Source organism: Gigantopelta aegis, chromosome 1, assembly GCF_016097555.1.
Source record: "Gigantopelta aegis isolate Gae_Host chromosome 1, Gae_host_genome, whole genome shotgun sequence".
In the NCBI taxonomy this organism is placed as follows: Eukaryota; Metazoa; Mollusca; class Gastropoda; order Neomphalida; family Peltospiridae; genus Gigantopelta; species Gigantopelta aegis.
The window spans coordinates 21584247-21610781 of NC_054699.1; the positions used below are offsets into that span (position 1 = coordinate 21584247).

Consider the following 26535-nt stretch of genomic DNA (forward strand, 5'->3'; position numbering starts at 1 on the left):
TGTCTGACTCACAAACAAATCGGAACAGCGAGTCCAGTGTCATTGTCAGACGGACATAGTGTAACGGACACAATTTCATGTGTAATTTAATAGTTACGATCGAATATCTACCTGCAATTATTAATATTATGCACAATCATTAAGCATTCCATGGTGTGTGTGTGTGTGTGTGTGTGTGTGTGTGTGTGTGTGTGTGTGTGTGTGCATACATTCCCCCGCCTTGCCACCTTCATACGCCACTGGTATATGTACATAGATAAAAAAAAAAATTCAAACGAGCGTGTTAGTTTGGGTTATGTTTTGGTTGTGCGTGTGTACTGGTGTGTGGGCTTGTTTTGTAGGCTATTGTTTATTTGGGGGGGGGCAGATTTATCATGCAAGACTAACATAAATATGTTCACAGAGATATTTTGATGTAAACAAAACAAGTACTGTTACTATAGGTAGATGTTTTTAGGTTAAACTATATATTTAGCTGTTATTACAGCAAAATTTACACTATATAAATTACAGCAAACGAAATATTTAGCCAAACAGGCGCATGTGCAGAAAATTGCGTAACTGGCTAGTGGCGTTTCTAGGGGAGGGGTCGGGTCATGCGTCCCCAGAAATACACTGAAAAAAACAAAACAAACATAATATAGCACGTGGTGAAGGGGACTGTTGTGATCGGAATATTACATATAGTCCGTCCCATCCTACAAAAATGTTTTTGTAAATAATTTAAGTTTGGTTTGACGTAAACATAAAAATAAATGTTTTTTGGAAATACCAAAAATATACGCAGGCCCGTACGCAGGAGGGGGGGGGGGGGTGCGAGGGGTGTGTACGCACCCCTTATAGTCTGTCGAGGTCCGTCCGTGGATGTGTAAAAAAAAAAAAATAGTCCGACGATGTGACAAATGTACTTCCCAGAATGCAGGAAAATGCATCTCCTGCTTTCTAGATTTAAAAACATTTCGGGGGCATGCCTCCAGACCCCCCTAATAACTTCTATTATCTATTACAACGGTGTCACTGTCACACACAATTTATTAAAACTGCAGGTGTGTTTGTATGTTTCATCAACTTAATTTTTACCTGTATCATTCTTTATTGTTAAAGCATAGATGTTTTTGTATGTTATTCGCACCTGCACTCCCATAGAGAAGGCATATGAAATGATCTACTTCTTAAATATATGAACATCAATTTTTTCTGAACTTCCATGAGCTAAAAACATTTCAAGGAAGTTTTGGTGTTGCTTGAGAATATTCAAAACCTCCAGTTTTCCATTCTGCATAAAAGCACTGTTGGTATCATAGCCAGTAATGGCAAGCACAGCTGGAATTGCTAGTTGGTGTCTTCCCTGCATCCTTAGTGATGCTGTGCACATATATAAGATGTCTCTTGTTGCCAAATTGAGTGTATACAAATGTCCGTATCTGGGATGGTGAACTGGCAGCAATGTACAGACACTGAAGTATAATCTTTGTCTCTGCATCTTCTTGTGCACTTTACAACACCCCCAGACATGGTTTGCGTTTGAAACATGTACTTTGTCTCACAAATAGAACCCTCTTCCCAAGAAGCTGAGGGCAGAGTTTTCTTTGTTTTCATTTAAAAGGTCTTCCAGTCTCTTAAGACCTTTGTAGGGATTCCTTAGATCAAGTATGGCTTGGAAGAACCCCTTTCACATGAGAAATTTAGTGCCAAACCACGGATGCTGTTATTATGCTACTGTGGATTAGTTGCAAACCTTCCATCCAGTAGATATTCCCTGAAAATATGCTGTACCAATAGAGCAAATTGGAAGAGATCAAATTGCCATGGTCTCATATGGTATTAGTCATATCACAAAGTCCAGGGTATTCCTCAACCACATAGAAATGGCTGAGAAATGTCCAAAGAAATACTGATGCTGAATTGGATGGTTTGTGATCTGATAATGCAAGAGCTGTTGACATATTGAGGGAGGAACAGGAGCAAAGGCCCAGAGCAAAAATAAGAAATTACAGATATTGTGAACATAATAGACATTATATTTGAGTCAGATGATAAGACTGAAATAGGAAAGAAAGTCAAGTGGTAGATATGCCTGATGACTATATCTGATGTCAATTATATAAACCTAAACATAAATTAAGCACAATTTAAATACAAATATGTTTTTAAAAATAGTACAAGCTTCTGTGAGATAGATGAATTGTAAATGTTTTAACACACATGCCGAGGAAAGGTACTTATAATTGGCTGGCACTAAGAACAGAGGGACATCTTCATAAATTTGTGAACATAGTATATAAACTCCATATACTTAACCATATTTGAATAATGAAGCCTCAATATGTTATAGAAAAAAGCCAGGTCAATTTGTTTTTTTAATAATAAAAGCTTCAGGCAATCCTAAGTATGTGTATACATAGAAATTAATACATTTCTGGCATTGCTTACTGGTAACTTATTTTGAGAAGTATATAATTATTCATACCTCATATTATATTGTTTTGTAATTGTTATTAACATCTATTTTATAGAATAAAAGGAAGGATGTAGAAATAGAAAATTGTAAACTTCGCATATATTATATTTGGGTCACATAAAATGATTGAGAATTGGGAATGAAAGTTAGATTTTTATAGTTCTAGATATTTGCCTGATGACAATATTCTATGTAGATATCAATTATATACACCAAAACATAAGTTAAGCATAATATAAATAGAACTGCAATTCTAAAATATTACAAAAAGCAACAACAAAACTAGCTATTGTAAGATGAACTGTTGTGAGATAGATAAATTGTATATGTTATGCAGACTTGCCTAGAATGGTATGTAAATTCACTTTTTATGTTTGTAAGAGTTGTGTGTAATATAAAAAATATTCAAAATATCCACGTAAATGGTTTATACAGCATGTACTGCACCATATTTAAGTAATGCTGCCTTCAGATATTAAATACAATATAATAATACACATGTACATAGAGAATTACGTATATCGGGAACTGTGTAACTTTTGCTGGCGAGTACACCCCCGGTACTACATTGTCTATCCATACAACATATATTGCACTGCTTTGTGGTTTGTTGTTATGAACATGTAATTTAGCATGAATAGCATTCATAATTTGGTCTTAAACCTGTTCAAAATATGTCTGAATGTTAACTTCAATATTGCCATGCAGGTTTTTCATATACTATGTTTGTAATACTCAGGACGTTTCAAATTCATTGACTCACTATGCTTAGTCAGATGCCAAAAATGTATTATTTTTTGGTGGAATACATTCACCAGTAACCCAGCTTTAAAGTAAAAGCAGTGATATAGTCCAGAATTATTTTCAAATATGTTCAAAAATTATGTGGAACATTCACCTTGATCAGAAATTTGCCCTGTTAAAAATAAATAGGGTGCCTACACTCAAACATGCCCTACAGGCACACCCACCAACAGATTGCCTGCAGACAAGCTGATTTGAATATGTCTATGGATAGGCTTCAAAGATATACTCATCTTGAAAAATCCCTAGTGTGGGGGGGGGGGGGGGGGGGGGGGGGGGGGGGGGGGGGGGGTATAGTGGGCCCACGGTCTATTAGAGGGGGACCCGTTAGTAGCCTAAAAAATTATGTATTTTGAGTTTTATTGCCCCTTGCAATTTTGCGCATTTGAAATATGACTAAATACAGCAAAATAACCTTTTAGTCATATTTATTTGCGGTAAAATTAATAAAAAAAAAAAAATTACGTAAGGAGCCTCAAAATTTAAATCAGAGAAAAATTATTACGTTCAAGCCCTGTTGTTAGTTTGTGTACTTCCGAAGTTAGTTTCTCTTTCAGATAATCTACCTCAGAAGCTGATAATTTGTAATTTTTATTTTTATTTATTATTAATGTTTTGTTAGTACTGTAGGGGCAATATTACGCTATTCATAGATTCATATATACACCCCACCCCTCACCCCCGTCTCCCCTGTTCAGAAAACGCACTGTTCGTACAGTACTTGGTATGTATTCCTCCTGTTCCAGGTGGTTCGGTAATATGGATCAATCAATTTATCGCCTATATACATTTTTACTGTGAATATAGCCAGCCCTCGTTGGCGGATGCTATTTATACACGTCTGTCGTATATATAGTCAAATCGTAAACAAAAACCGTCTAGTTCAGAGTATTCTTTTAAAATGGACTATTCAATAAAGGTTATCTCCCCTTGAACGTCGGCAGTGGTCGTGTGGATAAGTTCACGGTAAAAGAATTTAAAAGGAAATCTTGAACTGTTTGAAAAAAAAGCCTCTCCATATTGTACTACTACTACTACTACTACTACTACTACTACTACTACTACTACTACTACTACTACTACTACTACTACTACTACTACTACTACTACTACTACTACTACTACAGGGCTTCTAGATTATGGTAGTGATATTCAATATACCCCTTGGCTAGTGATATTCAATGCTGGGCTAGTAAATAAATACCATCATCATGCCCGACGGATAGTTAAAAACTAAGTTGTCAAATCCTGTATTTATGTCTGTTTTGTAAATATGACTTTCCTGCCCCACCCACCTACCCAAATCAAACGGTTTTTAAGCTCTATCTCCCTCTTTGAGTGACATACCTGCATTTGATTAAAGTAGGGGCTAGTGAATTTATAATCATCGCTAGTAAGTTTTCTAAATCACTGATCCCATGGCTAGTGGATTGTTATAAAATTCTAGAAGCCCTGTACTACTACTACTACTAACAATACATCATTCCTTCTTTATCTGCAGGAGGACTGCCACTCCCAGTTCAAGGGCCGTAACTCTGTTAAACAGGGATAGATTCCATTTTGACTCTTATGTCCCTTGAATAAATTCCCATGTAAAACGCAAAATTTAATCTGGTAGGTACAGGGTTCGCAGCCCGGTACCGGCTCCAAACCAGAGTGATTTTTAACGGTTCAGTGGGTAGGTGTGTAGGTAGCTGAGGTGTATGCCCAGGACAGCGTGCTTGAACCTTAAGTGGATATAAGCACGTAAATAAGTTAAAATTAAATGATATGGTGATAACTTTTCAAAAATTGGTAAATCCCCATGAAAGTCAACCTTACTCTGTAACTGTACAAGATAAAGCTGTATACAAAACTGGAGCACAGCCAAAAAACCCCAACAAAATAAAAGACTAGTCGAAACCTGCAGCACTCCCCTCCAGTTTTACTGGTAGGGGAGTAATGAACATTTTAATGTTCAGGCAGAAAGTACACGAAAAGTACACAACAATACTCCACAAAGACGTTTTATTTTCATAATAGTTTCATTTACAAAACTTTACTTTGAAAAGCCTTCTTTTGCATGTACATGAGAGAAAGTTTTCTCTGTCATGTGAAGATGAGTTGAGGTCACGTGTCATTAAATTAAAGAAATATTCCTTTCATTCGAGGCAAAGTGTGGGAATAGCCATCTTAGACACCGAGTAGCTGTAGTCTTATTATCTCGAAGGCTTGATTTATTATTATGTCAATCTCGACTTAGTTTCACATTAGAAAACCTCGGCCATCACAAACAACATTTTGTTGGGTTGGAATTGCCTTATCTATACATCACAACGGTGATAGATTCTATTAGTGTTACATGACTACTGACTGTGTGAACTTCGCTCTGGACCCCTCTAGTGATGTCGCTCATTTGCATATGGCAGGTGCGCCCTTTTCGTGGACTGTTACTCGTTTCCATACCTTCGGACGTTTCTCTTTCCATGTTATAACGTTTCATACACGGCAGTAAAAACTTATCATCAATTATCTTTGTCTTTTGTGTGTCACAATAACTTTTGCCTTTAAGTATATATATATATATATATATATATATATATATATAATATAACCTTTTATTTCTAAAAGAGATTTACAAGAAGAATATGCCTACTACTACTACTGCTACTTACTACTACTACTACTATTTCTACTCATACTAACTACTACTACTACTAATAATAATAATAACAATATTATAATATGCCAGGTTCTTCGATTACCACTGTTCTGGACAATACGTCGTTCCTTGTTTATAGGAAGACTGCCACTCCCAGATAAATAAAAATTTGATGTTCATAGTTCCTAAGTTGAAGGACCTGTTTTTAACAATTGTGTCCCTTTAGTAAATTCCCATGAAAGTCAAACTTGATCTGTTACTGTACAAGATAAAGTTATATACAAAATGTGAGCTCATTATCTTGAGGCGGTGCTGTATGCGAGCTGGAGAATGACAGAACAAGACATGTCAAAACTATCCACCTTTCACACGACCTGCCTCAGAAAAATTCTCAGAATCTTTTGGCAACAAACCATATCCAATCAAGAGTTGCTTGCTAGGTGTCAACACAAATATATGCCAAACATCATTCAGAGAAAACGCTGGAAATGGATTGGACACGTCCTCGGCATGGATGCAGATTCCATAACAAAAACAGCCATATGGTGGACACCAGAAGACAAACGGAAGCGAGGACGCCCAAAGATAACATGGAGAAGAACTGTGCAAGCAGAGTTAAAAGATATTAACCACACCTGGGGCACCATACAGCGAATGGCCAGAGACAGGGAGAAATGGAGAAATTTCGTCGCTGCCCTAAACGCCAGAGGGCGTAAGTAAGTAATTGACAAAACAATAATCTGTTAAACTATATGTAGGACAGATGGACATACAGACAGACAGACATGACATAGTGGACACCTATCCAGCTGGTCCGTTAGCGGGTTAATAGACATGCATATTATAACAGTTAGGCACAATGTACATGAAAACAACACCGGAAACAAAATATTTCTATATCAAAGAACTTTTATTTTTATAATATGTTCATTTACAAACTTGTATACTGAAAACATTTCATTTCCACGAAGATGAGAGAAATTTTTGTCTGTTTCGAGTCTTTGTTTTCCATTACAAAACTCTGTATACTGAAATAACTCCTTCTTTTCCATCGAAGAAGACAGGAAATGTTTTCTCTGTTTCCAGTCTCAATTTCCCCTCTTCTGCCAGTTTCTCGAAGAGAGGCAGCGTGGTATCTCGGTACTCGTCAATTTTACTGCAGTATTCTGACCGCGTGATGTGCACGAACACTCCACCTGGAAACAGGGAAAACAACACTACACTGAAGCACAACAAACCAAGCTACACTTCACCTAGAGAAAGGGAGGTAAAACAACACTGCACTTAAACACAACAAACCAAGCTACACTTCGCCTAGAGAGGAGGTGAAAATACTAGCACTACACTAAAACACAACATCCCCAAGAGAGCCTTCGTCTCGAGACAGAGTTAAAACAACACGATACTGTAACACAACAAACCAAGCTACACTGCACCAAGAGACGTGTGTGTGTGTGTGTGAGAGAGAGAGAGAGAGAGAGAGAGAGAGAGAGAGAGAGAGAGAGAGAGAGAGAGAGAGAGAGAGAGAGAGAGAGAGAGAGAGAGAGTGAGTGAGTGTGTGAAAATACTACACAGAAAAACAACAAACAAAAATAGACCTCCTAGAAATAGGAAGGTGAGGAACCTAAACCACAACAAACCAAGCTAAACTATACCTAAAAAGAACGTGAAAATACATGGTCGGATCCGGGGGTGGACCATCTTCATAAATCAAGGCTAATATTCGTTCATCGTATTCAGCCTTGATACATGTAGTCAAGATTACTGATATCCACTACTAGCGTCCTCTATTGGAAGAAAATTTGTAACACCGATTATGTCCCTTAGACGATGACATCGCTGACTAATCACAGCATCGGTAACATGTGACAATCTTGAAAGCAATATCAGTGTTCGCCCGCCAACATGGAGTTTACATAACAAGGGAATCTATAAGGAGCGTTGCGATTCGTTGCAATCAGATCTCGTCGCATTCAATGAAATTTAAGCATTTTGTGGCACGATTTCTTGACGACATGTATCAAGGCTGAATACGAGGAACGAATATTAGCCTTGATTTGTGAAGATGGGGGTGGACTAACGGGAGAAGAACATTGCATTGGGAAAAACTAATTGCATGTAAGGTTTGATGATCCTATATGAATTGATAAACAAGATATGGTCCAGACAAGGATTCCTTTAATGTGCAGTAATGTGTGAAATGTAGGTCACGTTGACCTAGTTATTGTAGGCGACACACCACCATCCCAAGTTGTACATGCAAACAAGGTTTGTTCATCCCATATTAATTCATAAGAAAAATATTGCCCAGACAAAAGTAGTTCCTTTACTGTTCTGTAATGTGTGAAATGTAGGTCGTGGTGACCAAGTTACGTTACGCGACACATCACCATATCAAGTTGTATTTGCATGATAAGAAAGATATGCTTCGGAAACAAAAAGACGAACGGACAAAGCAATAACCCATAATACGACCCGTCAAAAATGGGCGTATAAACAATGAGCTGAGGTCACGTGCCGTTAAATTAAACAAATATTCCTTTTCGTTCTAGGTCAAGTGTGGAAATGGCCATGCTAGACATAAAGAAGCTGTAGTCTATAATGTGCTGATTTTTCGTTAAACAAATATACACAGATATTCTGTTTCTTTCTAGGTCAAGTGTGGAAATAGCCATGTTAGACATCAAGAAGCTATAGTCTATAATGTGCTGATTTGGCATTAAACAAATATACACAGATATTCTATTCCTTTCTAGGTCAAGTTGGAAATAGCCATGTTAGACATCAAGAAGCTATAGTCTATAATGTGCTGATTTGTCATTAATCAAATATACACAGATATTCTATTCCTTTCTAGGTCAAGTGTGGAAATAGCCATGTTAGACATCAAGAAGCTGTAGTCTATAATGTGCTGATTTGTCGTTAAATAAATATACACAGATATTCCTTTTTTTCTAGGTCAAGTGTGGAAATAGCCATGTTAGACACCAAGAAACTGTAGTCTATAATGTGCTGATTTGTCGTTAAACAAATATACACAGATATTCTATTCCTTTCTAGGTCAAGTGTGGAAATAGCCATGTTAGACATCAAGAAGCTGTAGTCTATAATGTGCTGATTTGTCGTTAAATAAATATACACAGATATTCCTTTTTTTCTAGGTCAAGTGTGGAAATAGCCATGTTAGACACCAAGAAACTGTAGTCTATAATGTGCTGATTTGTCGTTAAACAAATATACACAGATATTCTGTTCCTTGTACATACCTGGTTTACTCCTGACGTTGTCAACATTTGGTTGACATAACGTTGAGACTTTTACTGTGTGGTTTTAAATAGAGACTGGGTTTTTTTCATCATACACACCTGGTTTTATAACAGACAGAACATCCTTGAATCCAGCAGTCGGGACACCGTCACGTCCTACCCCTCCGCTCATCGTTACTGCATCATAGATTCCTACAACAAATAAAACGAAATATCTGAAGAATTCTTCCAGATTTGATCACTCGATGGAAGGAAAGAAACGTTTTATGTAACGACGCACTCAACAAATTTTATTTACGGTTATATGGTGTCAGACATATGGTTAAGGACCACACAGATATTGAGAGAGGAAACCCGCTGTCGCCACTTCATGGGCTACTCTTTTCGATTAGCAGCAAGGGATCTTTTATATGCACCATCGCACAAACAGGATAGTACATACCGCGACCTTTGATGTACCAGTCGTGGTGCACTGGCTGGAACGAGAAATACCCCAATGGGCCCACTTACCGGGATTGATCCCACACCGACCACACATCAAGCGAGCGCTTTATCACTGGGCTACGTCTCGCCTCCTCATTACTCGGTGGAGGTATTTCACTAATTCACAACAAACACAGATGCACCCCACCTAGGGACAGGAAGGTGAAAATACTCCAGTGAAACAAACCATAGATACACTCCACATAGAGACAGGAAGGGGAAGATACTACAGTGAAACAAACCATAGATGCACTCCACATAGAGACAGGAAGGTGAAGATACTACAGTGAAACCAACCAACCCATAGATACACTCCACCTAGAGACAGGAGGGTGAAAATACGACACTGAAAAAAAACTAACCATAGATGCACTCCACCTAGAGACAGGAAGGTGAAGATACTACAATGAAACGAGACAACCTAAAGATACACTCCACCTAGAGACAGGAAGGTGAAAAGACTACACTGAAACAAACCAAACCATAGATACACTCCACCTAGAGACAGGAAGGTGAGGATACTACACTGAAACAAAACAAACCAAATATACACTCCACCTAGAGACAGGATAGGTGAAAATACTACACTGAAACAAAACAAACCATAGATACACTCCACCTGGAGACACGAAGGTGAACGTACTACACTGAAACAAAACAAACCATAGATACACTCCATCTAGAGACAAGAAGGTGAAAATACTACACTGAAACAAACCATAGTGTTATGATAATCTGGTTTTAAGTTAAATCTGGCTTTGGGTTATGTAATATGGACGTTTTTATCGTCGGGTGAAAATTCAAGTAAAAATATGGAAGATTATGTGTTTCGCTGGCTGGAGAGAATAAAATATAACTGTGGCGGACATATCTCATTATGTCCTATCATGTGTTTAAACAACGACGGCGTGCTGAAATAATAAAATAATGACTTACCTGGAGAGCAGACATGTGTTCGGCAAGGTGGCTGACATTTTGTTTTTGTCTGTTCGTATAGCCAGACCGTGATCCGTGGAGCACCTGTCTGGTGGCTTTTCGTTTTTGGAATGATTTGATTGGTCGGCGAATTAATTTACATCGTAAGTTATGAGTTCTGCACGATGTTCTTGTGGAGTGCATTCTGTTGCACACGTCTTCAGATGCCTATATAAACTGGGAATCAACGCACAATCTTCAGAACTCGAAGTTAGAGTATCTCCTGTCCAGCACCGTCAGAAGTTACCACGTCAACAAGGCATGAAGGAGCGGCGACCGGTCATCTTGTTTAGCAGCCCTTGGCAGTCGTGCATTGAAACTTTTCGTGATGGACTGATTTTCGTTTGGTGACTATTAATTAATAACTTAAATGCCAGAATTCTGTGGGAAAACTTTATTTATTTAAACATATATTTTTTATATAAAAACATTTAAACACTTGCTACTTGTTATGTAATTTTGTCAAGAAAGTGTGTGCTCAATGTTTTAGCTATTTAGTCAATTTATTAATCGGGCAATTAGTTTATTGCATTGAATAATGTGATATTAAATATCACACAGTCTATATCTAATAATTGTATTTAATTGCATGTGATAACTTGTACACATGGCAATTGTTTAGTACCATGATTGGATAATTCGGATTTATCAATCTTGGTACACGTGACTTCTGCGGTCTATTAAAGTTTTTAATCCAGTTAGTGGTTATTGTGGATCGGGAAGGTCACAAATGGGGGCTCGTCCGGGATCTTTCTTGTAATATATATCATTGGATGGTATTAGGAGATTACAAATTGATCTATTTTGATTATTAGAATAGAGGATAATAGTTGACTAGTTAGAGTTTTATTTTGAGCACACGTTTTGACAATTACATAATTAAGTTCACATGGATAGCATATGGTCAGTAGAACAAGTAGTTGATAATTTTATATCTAGTTTAGATGAAACTGAGATAAATTATTTAACTGTAGCACGGTTAAAAGAAATTGCTGAACACGTAGGATTAGAGTTGGACATTGGTTTGAAGAAAGCTGAAATAAAATCGTTGGTGATAGATTTCTTAAGAAATATGGCAGAACGTAAAATTCAGTTAGATTCAAAGGTGTATACTGGTAGGGAAATTGGTAGTGTTGAACTTGATAATGAAGATAGTTTAGCTATGTTGAAACTTAAGTTGGACTTTCAGAGAGAACAATTAATGTATGAGAGGGAACAAAGAAATTTGGAGAGAGAAGATAGAGAAAAACATAGAGAATGGGAGACAACACAAAGATCTCTCGATAGGGATATTAAAAGTAGAGATTTGGATAACTATAGCAAGTTTGATCCGCAAAGATATATTAGGATGGTTCCTATTTTTAATGAAAATCAAGTTGATGAATTTTTTGATTGTTTTGAAAAGATAGCTCTTGGAGCTGAATGGCCAAAACGGTATTGGTGTTTATTGTTGCAATCTGCTTTGAAAGGTAAAGCACAAATGGCTTATGCAGCGCTTTCTGTTGATGATTCTTCGTCATATGACTTAGTTAAAGCTGCTATTTTAAGAGCTTATGAAAAGGTGCCTGAGGTGTACCAACAAGATTTTCGAAATCTTAGGATTTCAGGTGGACAATCTTATTTAGAGTTTGCCAAAGAAAAAGAAAGGTTATTTCGGAAATGGTGTAGTTCAAAGTCTGTGAATAATGATTGCGGGAAATTAGAAGAACTCATTCTTATAGAAGAGTTTATGAGAGGTTTGCCATCAGAAGTGGTAATTCACTTGCAGGTGCTTGAACCAAGTACATTAGCTGAGGCAGCTATAATAGCTGATAAATTTGTTTTAGCAAACCGTAAACCTGATTTCAGTAATAAACCGAAGTCACAAAGTTATACTTTCAAACAAAGTGGAAGCAGTAGAGATGGTTCAGTTAGGAATAATAATACACCGCGAGATATGGGTAAATCTCAAGATCAGAAAAATTCGGGATCACTCCAGTGTTTTTATTGTAAAAGAATGGGTCACATTAGACGTGATTGCCGGAAATTGAAATATGATCTTGGAAGTGGCAATCGTTCTGGGCACACAAATTTTGTATCTCAGTTGTCTGAACCTTTGAATTCAAAATGTCAAATTAAAGATGCGTTAACTAGGGTTAAGAAAAGAAATCCAAGGTTTGAACCATTTCTGACTTCTGGTCATGTGGTTACATCACACGATGGTGATGTGAAACAATCTATAGTGATTTTGCGAGATACTGGTGCTGAACGAACAATCTTACTTGAAAAAGAATTGTTAGATAAGGACAACACATTTTTGGGCGAGTATATTACTTTGTCCACAGTTGAAGGTACTATATCTAGTCCGTTACATACTGTCGAGTTGGATAGTGATTTGGTTAAAGGCAGTATTGTGGTAGCAGCGGTTAGCCATATACCAATTGCGGGTGTATCATTATTGTTAGGGAATGATGTAGCTCAGGAAAGGGTTATTCCTGTACCCATTATGACTGAAATTCCTGAAACTGATGTTGAAACAGAAAAGTTATCTGATGTGATTGATAACATCTTTCCCGCATGTGTTACAACTCGGTCTCAAAACAAAGAGTTGCACAGGAAAATTAGGGTTGAGAATGAGGTTGCCAATAAAAATTGGGATATTTCTGATTTAGGTGATACTTTTATTGGTCATGATTCTGCGCCCGAATTAGGTTCAAATCTGGAAAATGGTTCAGATCGGGAAAAATGTTTTGACCCTGAAGTAGGTAACCCAGAAGAAGAAAAAATATTGCAACAGTTACCAGATGACAATGATAGGTTAATTTTAAATCTTAACCATGATCAGTTTATTCTTGAGCAACAAGCTGATAGTGAATTACAAATCCTTTCAAAGGAAGTGTTAGAAAAATCCGAGTTGGATGAAGAACCAGTTGGCTATTATTTCGAAAATGGTGTTTTAATGAGAAAGTTTCGAGATAAACATTCACAGAATAATGATTGGCAGGTGATGCATCAAATCGTTGTTCCTAAAAGTTGTCGGAAAACTGTGTTGAGTTTAGCTCATGATGGTCCATTAGCAGGTCATTCAGGGGTATGTAAAACGTATCAAAGGATTTTGAAACAATTTCATTGGCCGCATTTACATCGTGATGTTGTTAGGTATTGTTTAACCTGTAAAACATGTCAGATTGTTGGTAAATCCAATCAAAGTATTAAACCAGCTAGTTTGATACCCATTCCCGCAGTTAATGAAGCTTTCAGTGAGGTTATAGTTGATTGCGTTGGTCCTTTACCTCGCACTGTTCATGGTAAAGAATACTTATTGACCGTTCTTTGTAAAAATACACGGTTTCCTGAAGCCATACCTCTGAGCAATATTAGGGCTAAAACAGTTGTTGAGGAATTGATTAAAATCTTTACTCGATATGGACTTCCGAAATTCATTCAAACTGATCAAGGTAGCAATTTCACTTCGAAATTGTTTCAGCAAGTAATGGATGAATTGGCCATTAAACATCATTTTTCTTCTGCTTATCATCCTGAAACCCAAGGTGCGTTGGAACGATTTCATGGAACTTTGAAATCCATGATTCGAAAGTTTTGCCTGGAAAAGGGTAAAGACTGGGATGAAGGTATTCATTTGCTGATGTTTGCGATTAGAGATACTTATCACGAATCCATGGGATTCACTCCTTTTGAAATGTTATATGGACATTCAGTTCGTGGTCCATTACAAATGTTACACGAGTTTTGGACAAACTCGGAGGTAAAAAGTGAAACTAGTGTGTTGAAATATGCGATTGATTTGCGGGAAAAATTGCAAACAGTTAGAGAAATATCCCGAAATGTGTTATCCGATAGTCAAGATAAAATGAAAACATGGTTTGATAAAAGAGCTAGAGATAGATCTTTCGATGCCGGGGAAGAAGTGTTAGTTTTGTTTCCTTTGGTTAATCAACCATTAAGTGCAAAATTTCAAGGACCGTATATTGTTGAACAAAAAATCAGTGCGGTTGATTATGTCATCCGTACTCCTGATCGTAAAAAGAAAACTCAGCTTTGCCATGTTAATATGCTTAAAAATATTATAATCGGGAAAACGTCTTGGCTAATACAATAATTCTTTCAGGGATAGATTCTGATGTTAAGATGAAAGATGATAATTTTAATCCAGTTGAGCCGAAATTGGTAAATTCGAGGATATTGTTGAATCTTCATTTAAAAATCAGCCATTTAAGTGAAAAACAACAAAGTGATGTTCAACAAATCATTTCTGAATTTAGCCAAATTTTCCCAGATGTTCCTAGTCGAACAAATGTTATTAAACATGATGTTGATGTTGGTGATTCCAAGTCAATTAAGCAACATGCTTATCGAGTTAATCCACAAAAACAGGAACTTATCCGAAAAGAAATAGATTATATGCTTGAGAACGGCATTATTCAACCTAGTTTTAGTAACTGGAGTTCTCCTTGTTTACTTGTTCCTAAACCTGATGGTAGTGTACGGTTCTGTATAGATTTTCGCAAAGTTAATGCTGTGACCAAATCAGATTCGTTTCCTATCCCACGAATTGATGACTGCATTGATAAATTAGGAACTGCTAAGTATATTAGCAAGTTTGACCTTTTGAAAGGTTACTGGCAAATACCATTAACTAAACGGGCCAGAGAAATCTCTGCGTTTGTAACCGCTGATGGGTTATTCGAATATCTGGTTTGTCCATTTGGAATGAAAAATTCTCAGGCTACATTCCAAAGAATGATTAATCAGGTCATTTCTGGATTAGAACAATGTCAGGCTTATGTTGATGATATTGTTGTTTATAGTCATAGTTGGGATCAGCATATTAGTCAAATCAAGGAACTGTTTGGTAGACTTTCTAAAGCCCGGTTGACTGTGAACTTGGGTAAAAGTGATTTTGCTAAAGCTACTGTTGTTTTTCTTGGACATGTGGTTGGTCAAGGGCAAGTAAGGCCACTTGAGGCCAAAGTTGAAAGCATTGATGCATTCGGCGTACCTAAAACAAGAAAACAGTTGATGAGATTTTTAGGAATGGCTGGGTATTATAGGAAATTTTGTAAAAATTTCAGTATAATTACTTTCCCTTTAACAAATTTACTCAAACAAAATGTTAAATACATTTGGACCAAAGAATGTCAAGATGCGTTCAATAGTGTGAAAAACATATTGAAAAGTAAACCTGTGCTTATGGCACCCGATTTTAGGAAACCTTTTCAATTGACTGTAGATGCTAGCGATATTGGAGCTGGTGCAGTTTTGTCACAATGCAATGAACAAGGAGTATTTCATCCTGTCGCTTACTTTTCTAGAAAGTTCAATAGTCATCAAAATAAATATTCAACTGTTGAAAAGGAAACATTATCACTGTTGTTGGCCTTGGATCATTTTGAGGTTTACGTGTGTAACCCAATTGAATCAATTATCGTTTGGACTGATCATAATCCCCTTGTGTTTTTACATAAAATGAAAAATAAAAATCAAAGATTGTTAAGGTGGTCTTTGCAGTTACAGGAATACGATCTTCAGATATGCCATATAAAGGGAAAGGAAAATGTGGTAGCAGATGCTTTATCTAGAATGGAATAAATAATTGAGATAATTGTTAGGTTAGTGGAAAATATAAGCATTAAGAAGATTAGTGTTATGCAATTCCTATAGTGTGTAAGGTTTTGTATATAGATAAGAATTACTGTAGGAATGTGTATGTAAAATTTAAAAAAAAAAAAATGATATATAGTTATTTTATGATATGGTATTTATAATACTGACCATATGAATGTGTTCCCAAGTGTGTATAATGAATAAAAAATATTGTTTTATTAAAACAATATTTTTGAAAAATTGGGGGGAGATGTTATGATAATCTGGTTTTAAGTTAAATCTGGCTTTGGGTTATGTCATATGGACGTTTTTATCGTCGGGTGAAAATTCAAGTAAAAATATGGAAGATTATGTGTTTCGCTGGCTGGAGAGAATAAAATATAACTGTGGCGGACATATCTCATTATGTCCTATCATGTGTTTAAACAACGACGGCGTGCTGAAATAATAAAATAATGACTTACCTGGAGAGCAGACATGTGTTCGGCAAGGTGGCTGACATTTTGTTTTTGTCTGTTCGTATAGCCAGACCGTGATCCGTGGAGCACCTGTCTGGTGGCTTTTCGTTTTTGGAATGATTTGATTGGTCGGCGAATTAATTTACATCGTAAGTTATGAGTTCTGCACGATGTTCTTGTGGAGTGCATTCTGTTGCACACGTCTTCAGATGCCTATATAAACTGGGAATCAACGCACAATCTTCAGAACTCGAAGTTAGAGTATCTCCTGTCCAGCACCGTCAGAAGTTACCACGTCAACAAGGCATGAAGGAGCGGCGACCGGTCATCTTGTTTAGCAGCCCTTGGCAGTCGTGCATTGAAACTTTTCGTGATGGACTGATTTTCGTTTGGTGACTATTAATTAATAACTTAAATGCCAGAATTCTGTGGGAAAACTTTATTTATTTAAACATATATTTTTTATATAAAAACATTTAAACACTTGCTACTTGTTATGTAATTTTGTCAAGAAAGTGTGTGCTCAATGTTTTAGCTATTTAGTCAATTTATTAATCGGGCAATTAGTTTATTGCATTGAATAATGTGATATTAAATATCACACAGTCTATATCTAATAATTGTATTTAATTGCATGTGATAACTTGCACACATGGCAATTGTTTAGTACCATGATTGGATAATTCGGATTTATCAATCTTGGTACACGTGACTTCTGCGGTCTATTAAAGTTTTTAATCCAGTTACTGGTTATTGTGGATCGGGAAGGTCACAATAGATACACTCCACCTAGAGACAGGAATGTGAAAATACTAAACTGAAACAAACCAAAGATACACACCACCTAGAGACAGGAAGATGAAAATACTACACTGAAACAAACCATAGATACACGCCACCTAGAGACAGGAAGGTGAAAATACTACACTGAAACAAAACAAACCATAGATACACTCCACCTAGAGACAGGAAGTTGAAAATACTACACTGAAACACACCATAAATACACTCCAGCTAGAGACAGGAAGGTGAAGATACTACACTGAAACAAAACAAAGATACACTCCACCTAGAGACACGAAGGTGAAAATACTACACTGAAACAAACCAAAGATACACTCCATCTAGAGACAGGAAGGTGAAGATACTACACTCAAACAAACCATAGATACACTCCACCTAGAGACACGAAGGTGAAAATACTACACTGAAACAAACCAAAGATACACTCCATCTAGAGACAGGAAGGTGAAGATACTACACTCAAACAAACCATAGATACACTCCACCTAGAGACAGGAAGGTGAAAATACTACACTGAAACAAACCATAGATACACACCACCTAGAGACAGGAAGGTGAAAATACTACACTGAAAGAAACCATAGATACACTACACCTAGGGTGAAGATACTACAGTGAAACAAAACAACCTAAAGATACACTCCACCTAGAGACAGGAATGTGAATATACTACACTGAAACAAAACAACCTACCTAAGATAGAATACACTAAAACCACCAAGAGATAGTTCAGAGACAAAACACCAACGATCATGTGCATATACTATCACTAAAAAATAAACAACCAAAAGATACACTCCACCTATTACGTTCATGAGACAAAACACCAACGATCATCTCCGAGTAGACAAAGCAACAGGCTAACTATGGACGAAATCACTCTCCAAAGCAACAGGTGAAAACAAAACAACACGTACCATCATCTCCGACTAGACAAAGCAACAGGCCTACGTACTATGGACAAAATAACACGTACCATCATCTCCGACTAGACAAAGCAACAGGCCTACGTACTATGGACAAAATAACACGTACGATCATCTCCGACTATACAAAGCAACAGGCCTACGTACTATGGACAAAATGACACGTACGATCATCTCCGACTAGACAAAGCAATAGGCCTACGTACTATGGACAAAATAACACGTACGATCATCTCCGATTAGACAAAGTAACAGGCCTACGTACTATGGACAAAATAACACGTACGATCATCTCCGACTAGACAAAGCAACAGGCCTACGTACTATGGACAAAATAACACGTACGATCATCTCCGACTAGACAAAGTAACAGGCCTACGTACTATGGACAAAATAACACGTACGAACATGAAAACTAATTAATTCTATATCAGTTATTTTGCGTTTATACTGAAGCATAAGTAGTATTTTGTATTGTGTCATCAAGAATAATATATAATTATGTTTAGTCCCGTAAGGTTTGATTCTGGCCGCCAGAATTTGTAGCTTGCTGGTCGGAATATCCAGCAGGAATTTCAAGTAATTTTGTCCCATGACATACAAAAAATACGTACGACCGTCGATTCCTAATTTATTTTCTCCCAGGTATTGGCAGATCAGACGCTGGTAGATGTGTTTCGATTCCGCTACAGCCAACATGCCCTTAGCTCCGTCAACAGCGTCCAAATTTTTAAATCCCACTTTAAACAGCTGAAAACAGGAAATATCTATAGACAGAGGAGTAGAAATTGTGAAATGCTAGCTAGGACTTAAAATGTTTTTCTTACTTCCATCCCAACAAGTCCTGTTCTTATACGTATGGCAATACTAGCTATAATTTCAGATGTTTTTCTTACTTCCATGCCAACAAGTCCTGTTCTTATACGTATGATAATACTACCTGTAATTTTAGATGTTTTTCTTACTTCCATGCCAACAAGTCCTGTTCTTATACGTACGATCATACTAGCCATAATTTCCAATGCTTTTGTTACTTCCATCCCAACAACTCTTGTTCTTATACGTATGATGATACTTGCTATAATTCCAGATGTTTTTCTCTCTTGCACCTGCCAGTGCAGGCGGTCCCCCTCCAACCCACCCCCACCCTTTCCTGTCCTGGACAGAGGAGCCGGCCTCGGCCGGCACCTGTGCTCAGGACAGCCGTGCGCTACAACAGCTTGTTTTGAATGTGCATGTTAAACACTCTGACCTGACCTGACCTGTTGTTTAAAATAGTTCATGGGTCAGACCAGAATTTGGTACCACCCAGAGGGACAAAGGCTCATAGGTTTTTTTTGGTATTTCTATGCATGTAGATAATAAAATGAGGTGATAGCCTTCCGTATCGAGTAGCTTTCTGTCATTTTCACCTTGAAAACTGAATAGTATCTGGAAAAAAATCCGAAGCAAATTTTGTGGGTAGGGGAAATTTAATTTGGAATAACTTTCCTTAGAATCACCCTATCATAGGAATTCACCACTCAAAATGTGTTTTGAAGCCCTCTAACGATTACATATCATAATATGCAAATGAACCACAAAAGTAGGTCATCAGAGGTCAAAAGGTCACCGGTTTTGGATCAAGCTCAAAATTTACGGATTTCAACTTTGCCTGGTCATCTATTGGCTGGAAACTGTGTCAGAAGGAATTTTCAACAATTTAAAGGCACCAATGTTCAGTCATCTAGAAAAATATCGAAACGGAAACAAACGAGCCAAGGTACGTTTTTGCAGAAATTGATACTTTTATGATATATCAGTACTAACACCAACATCAAACTTAAATCACACTATAATGACAATAAGTCTCACAATTTTTTTATTAAAAAGCAGTTGTGTATCTTTTTGAGTAACTGAAGCATGAAGCAGGCCTAAAGAGGTCAAAAGGTCATCTATATTCGGTCATGCTGGACGAGTTCAATGTTCAACACGCTAGCATCATGTTTTTGGCCAGCCATTAAGATAATAACTCAAAATAGCTTGGGACACATCTACGGAAACCATACTTAATAATTACACTTTAAGAAACACTTTACCTATTTTGTTATTATTACTAACAGACCCAAACGAATAGAAGCTTGGGCGTGTAATTTTAAGCAAATCCATTTATTAAGCACTCAAACGTCCCAAGTACCTACTTTTCCATTATTATGTAGGTAATGCTATAATCTTATCTTTAAGACCTATTGCAGTTGAGACAGCCGTAAAGGGATGACACCCACTTAACTTATTGCAAGTCTTACAGGCTACAAGTAGAAAGGCTGTCTTTGTCAAAAGTCCATCCCCACCCCACTGGTGAGCCATAATTCATCTTGGTAGGCAACCTGTTTTGGGTGCTCACAGTCGGACATCCTGGTGTAAATGAAATGGTTTCTATCATCTTCCCTTTGCTTCATTGACAATTTTCAGGTCGCTGAATTTATCATACAAGATAACTGTAATGCGTTTAAGTAGCTGGGGATATGGACCATTTGTGTCTGCTTTGGTGTAAGAGTTGAGTGTCATATTGGTAACGACACAGGTAACATCTGGGTAGCAGTTCCTTGCACATCAAACTGGTTATCTATTTTTTCCGAAAAAAAAGAAGCAAAGTAGTGTTAACATCCTCTGAAGATGTTTGATGAGCAGCAAGGTCAGGGATTTCATTTTTAGCCAGGATGCCTGCTTCCTTGAATACCTTTTCTTTGCTTTTCTTCCGTTGATACTTTGATTACTGTTCATGATGTGTGTGTCCTATACCAACGCAAGGATGTCGGTATTGGATGCAATTATAGTTTTCCCGCGAATGTCTGACCTGTCATGGGAATGCTTACTTGACAAACACTATAGGATTCGTGTATCCCGGGCTCGGGTGATACTGAGATCACCTGACAGAGAACACGGGACACGGCTCTGTCAATAGTCCAATACCGAAATGGAAGTACTGTGGTTTCACCATTCATCTTATTATCATCTATATAATTATGTTTATGTCAAAAGAAAAAATAAGACGTTGCTAGCATACTCATTAAATGTCAGGTTACTTGTAAAAACAAGGTTCTATGAAACTGGACTGATATTTTACGTGATTCAGCCAACAAAGAGGAACTAAACAATACTCCACACTACCAATATTGCCACCGTAGATTGCCACGAAGAGAAATAGCCCATTACGTTTGATACCACAGTTATTATTTAAGCAAATATTCGTTCAATGCCACCATGTGAGTATGAGGAATCAGACATCACACTTTTAATTCATGTGCAGAACGTTATTATGAACGACAGTACCAGCCATCATGTGCGCACTGTTAACAAAAATATATGTCGTTCCAACTGGCAAGTTCCATCATTTGTTTACCTTGGGTAAAACAAATGTGAGAATATGGTTTGCCTGTGGTACAGGTAAATTATTTACATATCATCAAATCAATGGTATATATGACGTCCTGGGAAAAGATACATACTTGTCCCTGCTTCTTTTCCATAGCTTAACAGGATATAATACTCCTGCTTTCTTTTGGAAACAAGGTAAAAGGACCGCAAGGGGTGCATGAAACTGCTACCCTGGTGTGACCAGTGCCTTTACCTAACACCCGTGTCTTTGCCTTACACCAAAGTATATGCACGTGATCCACACTCCAGCTCTTCGCCGTTAAGTTTTTATAATAAGACAAGTGACCTGCCAGAATGGAACAACAATGAAAACCATTTCATCATCTTAGGATGCACCTACTATTGCTCAACCTGATATTCACCAGTGGACAGAACGAATAAAGTGCATCTACTCCAGAGGGGTGGGGGTGGTCTTTTGATAACGCCAGTCCTGCATTCCTATATGCAGTACCAAACCTGTGACCCTCAAATACTGCAGTGTTGTTACAATAGTCTAAGTGGATATGACACTAGACGTATACGATAAAATAAGATAAGATACATTTTATTACTGCCGATCACAGCTTATGAATAATGTATATATGACCTATGTATTACAGGGCTGCAAACTTACCAAGTATATGTGGCCAAGGCTGTAAAGATACTTAGAAATTGAACTAAATGCAAAGGATTACATTCTACCTGCATTTGGTGAAAGTGAAACAGACAGCTAGTGCAATTTATTGACAATAGTTTGAATTGGGAGTAATACTTTTTTAAGATCATTTGAATAAAACTTTGAAGGAATTTCAAGATTTCCACTAACCTGTACCTGTTTAATCTGAAAACAAAAGCTGAATTAGGGTGCTTCGACACAACCAACGGTGTTTATTATGACTTTCTCATTGTCGTTTCCATCCTTATTGTTCAGGATGAGCTTGGTTGGTACCATCAAATCATGGAAAAATGAATGGTGACCCTTTGACCTCTGATGACCTACTTTTATACATGCCAATAATAATTTTCTTTAAAAGACATCAGATGCAAAGAGCACTTCATAATAAACGTGTTGAGTGTTTATTTGCTCTAATAGGGTGTTTGTTGTGTTAGTTAATGTTAATGGTAAATATGATATATCATAAAAGTATCAATTTCTGCAAAAACCTGACCGTGGCTTGTTTGTTTCCGTTTCAATATTTTTCTAGATGGCTCAACATGGGTGCTGGAAATTCCTTCTGACATAGTTTCCAGCTATGTTTAAGCCTGAGTTTGGCAAATGTCCCAATAGATGACCAGGGGTGGGGGCGGTCTTTTGATAAAGCCAGTCCTGCATTCCTATATGCAGTACCAAACCTGTGACCCTCAAATACTGCAGTGTTGTTACAATAGTCTAAGTGGATCTGGCATTAGATGTATACGATACAATAAGATAAGATACATTTTATTACTGCAGATCACAGTTTATGAATAATGTATATATTGCCTATGTATTACAGGGCTGCAAACTTACCAAGTACATGTTGCCAAAGCTGCAAAGATACTTAGACATTGAACTAAATGCTAAGGATTACATTCTACCTCCATTTAGTGAAAGTGAAATAGACAGCTATTGACAATAGTTTGAATGGGGAGTAATAATTTAAAAAGATCAGTTCAATGAAAAGTTGATGGAATTTCAAGATTTCCATTAGCCTGTACCTGTTCAATCTGAAAACAAAAACTGAATTAGGGTGCCAGACACAACCACAGGTGTTTATTATGACTTTCTCATTGCCGTTTCCATCCTTCTTTTTCAGAATGAGCTTGGTTGGTACCATCAAATCAGAAAACTGAATAGTGACCTTTTGACCTCTGATGACCTACTTTTATAGATACCAATAATAATTTTCTTTAAAAGACATCAGATGCCAAGAGCACTTCATAATAAACATTTTGAGCGTTTGTTTGTTCTAATAGGGTGTTGTGTTAATTAATGCTGATGGTAAATTTGATATATCATAAAAGTATAAATTTCTGCAAAGACTGACCTTGGCTCGTTTGTTTCCCTTTCAATATTTCTCTAGATGGCTGAACATGGGTACCTTTAATTGGTTGGAAGTTCCTTCTGACACAGTTTCCAGCCATTACTAGACCTGATTTTGGCAAATGTTCTAATAGATGACGAGGCAAAGCTGAAATCCGCAAATTTACTTTTGGCAGACCGGTCAAAAATGCGCCCAAATTCCTTCACTCAAACTGCGCACCTTTTCCCTTTGGATTTAATCCTACAGGACATTAAACTTCCATAGCACCAAAACAAACCTCCGTCTGTTACCGGCTCCGGTCAGGCTGTTGGTGCTCTCTTGCACCTGCCAGCATAGGTGGTCCCTTCTCCCACCCACCCCAACCCTTTCCTGTCCTGGATGGCTCCTTCGAACATGCCAGGCGTGCTCTACAACAGCTTCCTCTGAATGTACACGTTAAACACTCTGACCTGACCTGACCTGTTACTCAAAAGTTCAGTGACATTCAGCGAAAGTGGAAAGTGGAAGAACATCGTTCCAGCAAGAGTTGTCTCCAGCTTGCTTTGCATGTGCATCTTGTGGTCAGAAGACCTGCCTTGGTGGCGCAGTGGATAAACCATCGGACTACAGATTGATAGATACAGGGTTCGCAGCCCGGTACTGGTCCAAACCTAGAGCGAGTTCTTAAGGGCTAAATGGGTAGGTGTAAGGCCACTACACCCTCTTCTCCGCCACTACCCACTAAACAACTAACAACTAACCCACTGTCCTGGACAGACAAGCCAGATAGCTGAGGTGTGTGACCAGGACAGCGTGCTTGAACCTTAACTGGATATAACCACGAAAATAACTTGAAATGAAATGTGGTCTGATGACACTGGGTCCTGATGCAGAGTTTCGACAGCATTAGTTATGTGCCGCATGGGGAATCCACAAAGAACATTCCGTGAATATATACTAAAAAGCAAAAGTTATTGTGACATGGATTGTTTGGAGTAATAAATTTGTGAATGGATTTATGGATGTAAACCGGAGAAAATGTGCATGAAACAGCTCGAAAAAAAATGCAACCAAGCAGTTGTTGCAGTGGTTACATGCTTTGTGCAAGAAATATGGAATATTCGGGAGAAATTCTGTCCAGTGTTCATCATAAAAGGCCAGACATTCAGTCGCAAATCATTGCCACTCTGTGCTGCCTTCAGAAGTCCAGAAGTTAGAAAAACATCATTAGTGAACTGTTTGATGCAAGTTCGTCATGCCACGCCTCAGTGAAAAAGACAGATGGCGAGTCATAGGGATGCTTGAATCTGGGGCCTCGCAGCGTGACGTTTACACGTCAATTTAACGTCCACAGAAACACCATATGGCATTTATGGCAACGGTATCAACAAAACAACCAGGTCAAGAACCGTCCCCGTAGCGGCCGACCACCCGTGACAACCCCTCGCTAAGATACATGGATTCGAACCACGCATCTGTGAAACAGGTTCCAACCAGCAAGCCTCACAGCCAGTACCATCCTTGGCAACAGAGATGTATCAGCGAGGACAGTCCGACGACGTCTACGCATCTACGGCATCCGTGCAAGACGCCCAGCCAGAAGGCCAATCTTGACGCCAGAACATCGACCTCGATGTCTCCAGTGGTGCAGACAATACCTGCGATGGAAAGCACGTGAATGGAGACGTATCCTTTTCACTGATGAATCCCGTATCCTTCTTCACAGATCTGACGGCAGGACACGTGTCTACAGACGCCAGAACACGTGTCTACAGATGTCAAGGTGAACGTGACGTCACGCCTGTGTTCTTGAAGGGGATCGATGCCACAACCACAGTGTTTATTTAGTTCGGGAATGTCACACTATAATTTCAAATGTATTTCTTACTTCCATCCCAACAAGTTCTGTTCTTATACATATAATAATACTAGCTATAATCCAGATTTTTATACTTATTTCCATCCCAACAAGTCCTGTTCTTATACATATAATAATACTACCCGGTAGCTATAATCCAGATTTTTATATTTATTTCCATCCCAGCAAGTCCTGTTCTTATACATATAATAATACTAGCTATAATCCAGAGTTTTATACTTATTTCCATCCCAACAAGTCCTGTTCTTATACATATAATAATACTAGCTATGATCCAGATTTTTGTACTTATTTCCATCCCAACAAGTCCTGTTCTTATACATATAATAATACTAGCTATGATCCAGATTTTTGTCCTTATTTCCATCCCAACAAGTCCTGTTCTTATACATATAATAATACTAGCTATAATCCAGATTTGTATACTTATTTCCATCCCAACAAGTCCTGTTCTTATACATATAATAATACTAGCTATAATCCAGATTTTTATACTTACTTCCATCCCAATGAGTCCTGTTCCAGCAGCAGCATCAAGGACCTTGACCTTGTCTCTCCCGTCTGGAAACAGATCCGCCATGGTTCGCGCCATTTCCATCGGAGCTTGGTAGTTGATGATTTTCGCGGCCTACAATTTCCTTTCATCCATTAAATACACCTTTCTAGTGTAAACGAAATATACCTTTGCGTTTCGTTTTTGGGAGAGTATATACATGCATATATATGTGTGTGTGCGTGCGTGCGCGTGCGTGTGTATATATATAATATACATGTGTGTTTGTGTCTGTGCATTCGTCCGTGTGTGTGTGTGTGTATATATATATGTGACGGTACA

General features: G+C 37.8%; 1 protein-coding gene across 1 annotated transcript; it reads right to left on the reverse strand.

Annotated features, from left to right (window-relative positions):
* Positions 1 to 6797: 6797 nt before the first annotated feature.
* On the reverse strand, positions 6798 to 26406 carry LOC121372079 (methyltransferase-like protein 27). The gene is made up of 4 exons (XM_041498345.1): positions 26200 to 26406; positions 19037 to 19172; positions 9272 to 9364; positions 6798 to 7102 (listed from the first exon to the last, which is right to left on the reverse strand). Exons 1-4 carry the CDS (start codon positions 26296 to 26298, stop codon positions 6918 to 6920), a joined length of 513 nt encoding a protein of 170 aa, XP_041354279.1. The 5' UTR covers positions 26299 to 26406; the 3' UTR covers positions 6798 to 6917.
* Positions 26407 to 26535: the final 129 nt, after the last annotated feature.

Excerpts from the sequence above, each read along its gene's own strand:
- LOC121372079 (XM_041498345.1), bottom strand. The coding sequence starts at position 26,298 with ATGGAAATGGCGCGAACCATGGCGGATCTGTTTCCAGACGGGAGAGAC. Across the intron at positions 19,173-26,199 it reads CAGGACTCATTGGGATGGAA|CTGTTTAAAGTGGGATTTAA; the intron begins GTAAGTATAAAA and ends TCCTGTTTTCAG. Across the intron at positions 7,103-9,271 it reads TCTGTCTGTTATAAAACCAG|GTGGAGTGTTCGTGCACATC; the intron begins GTGTGTATGATG and ends CCCTGTTTCCAG.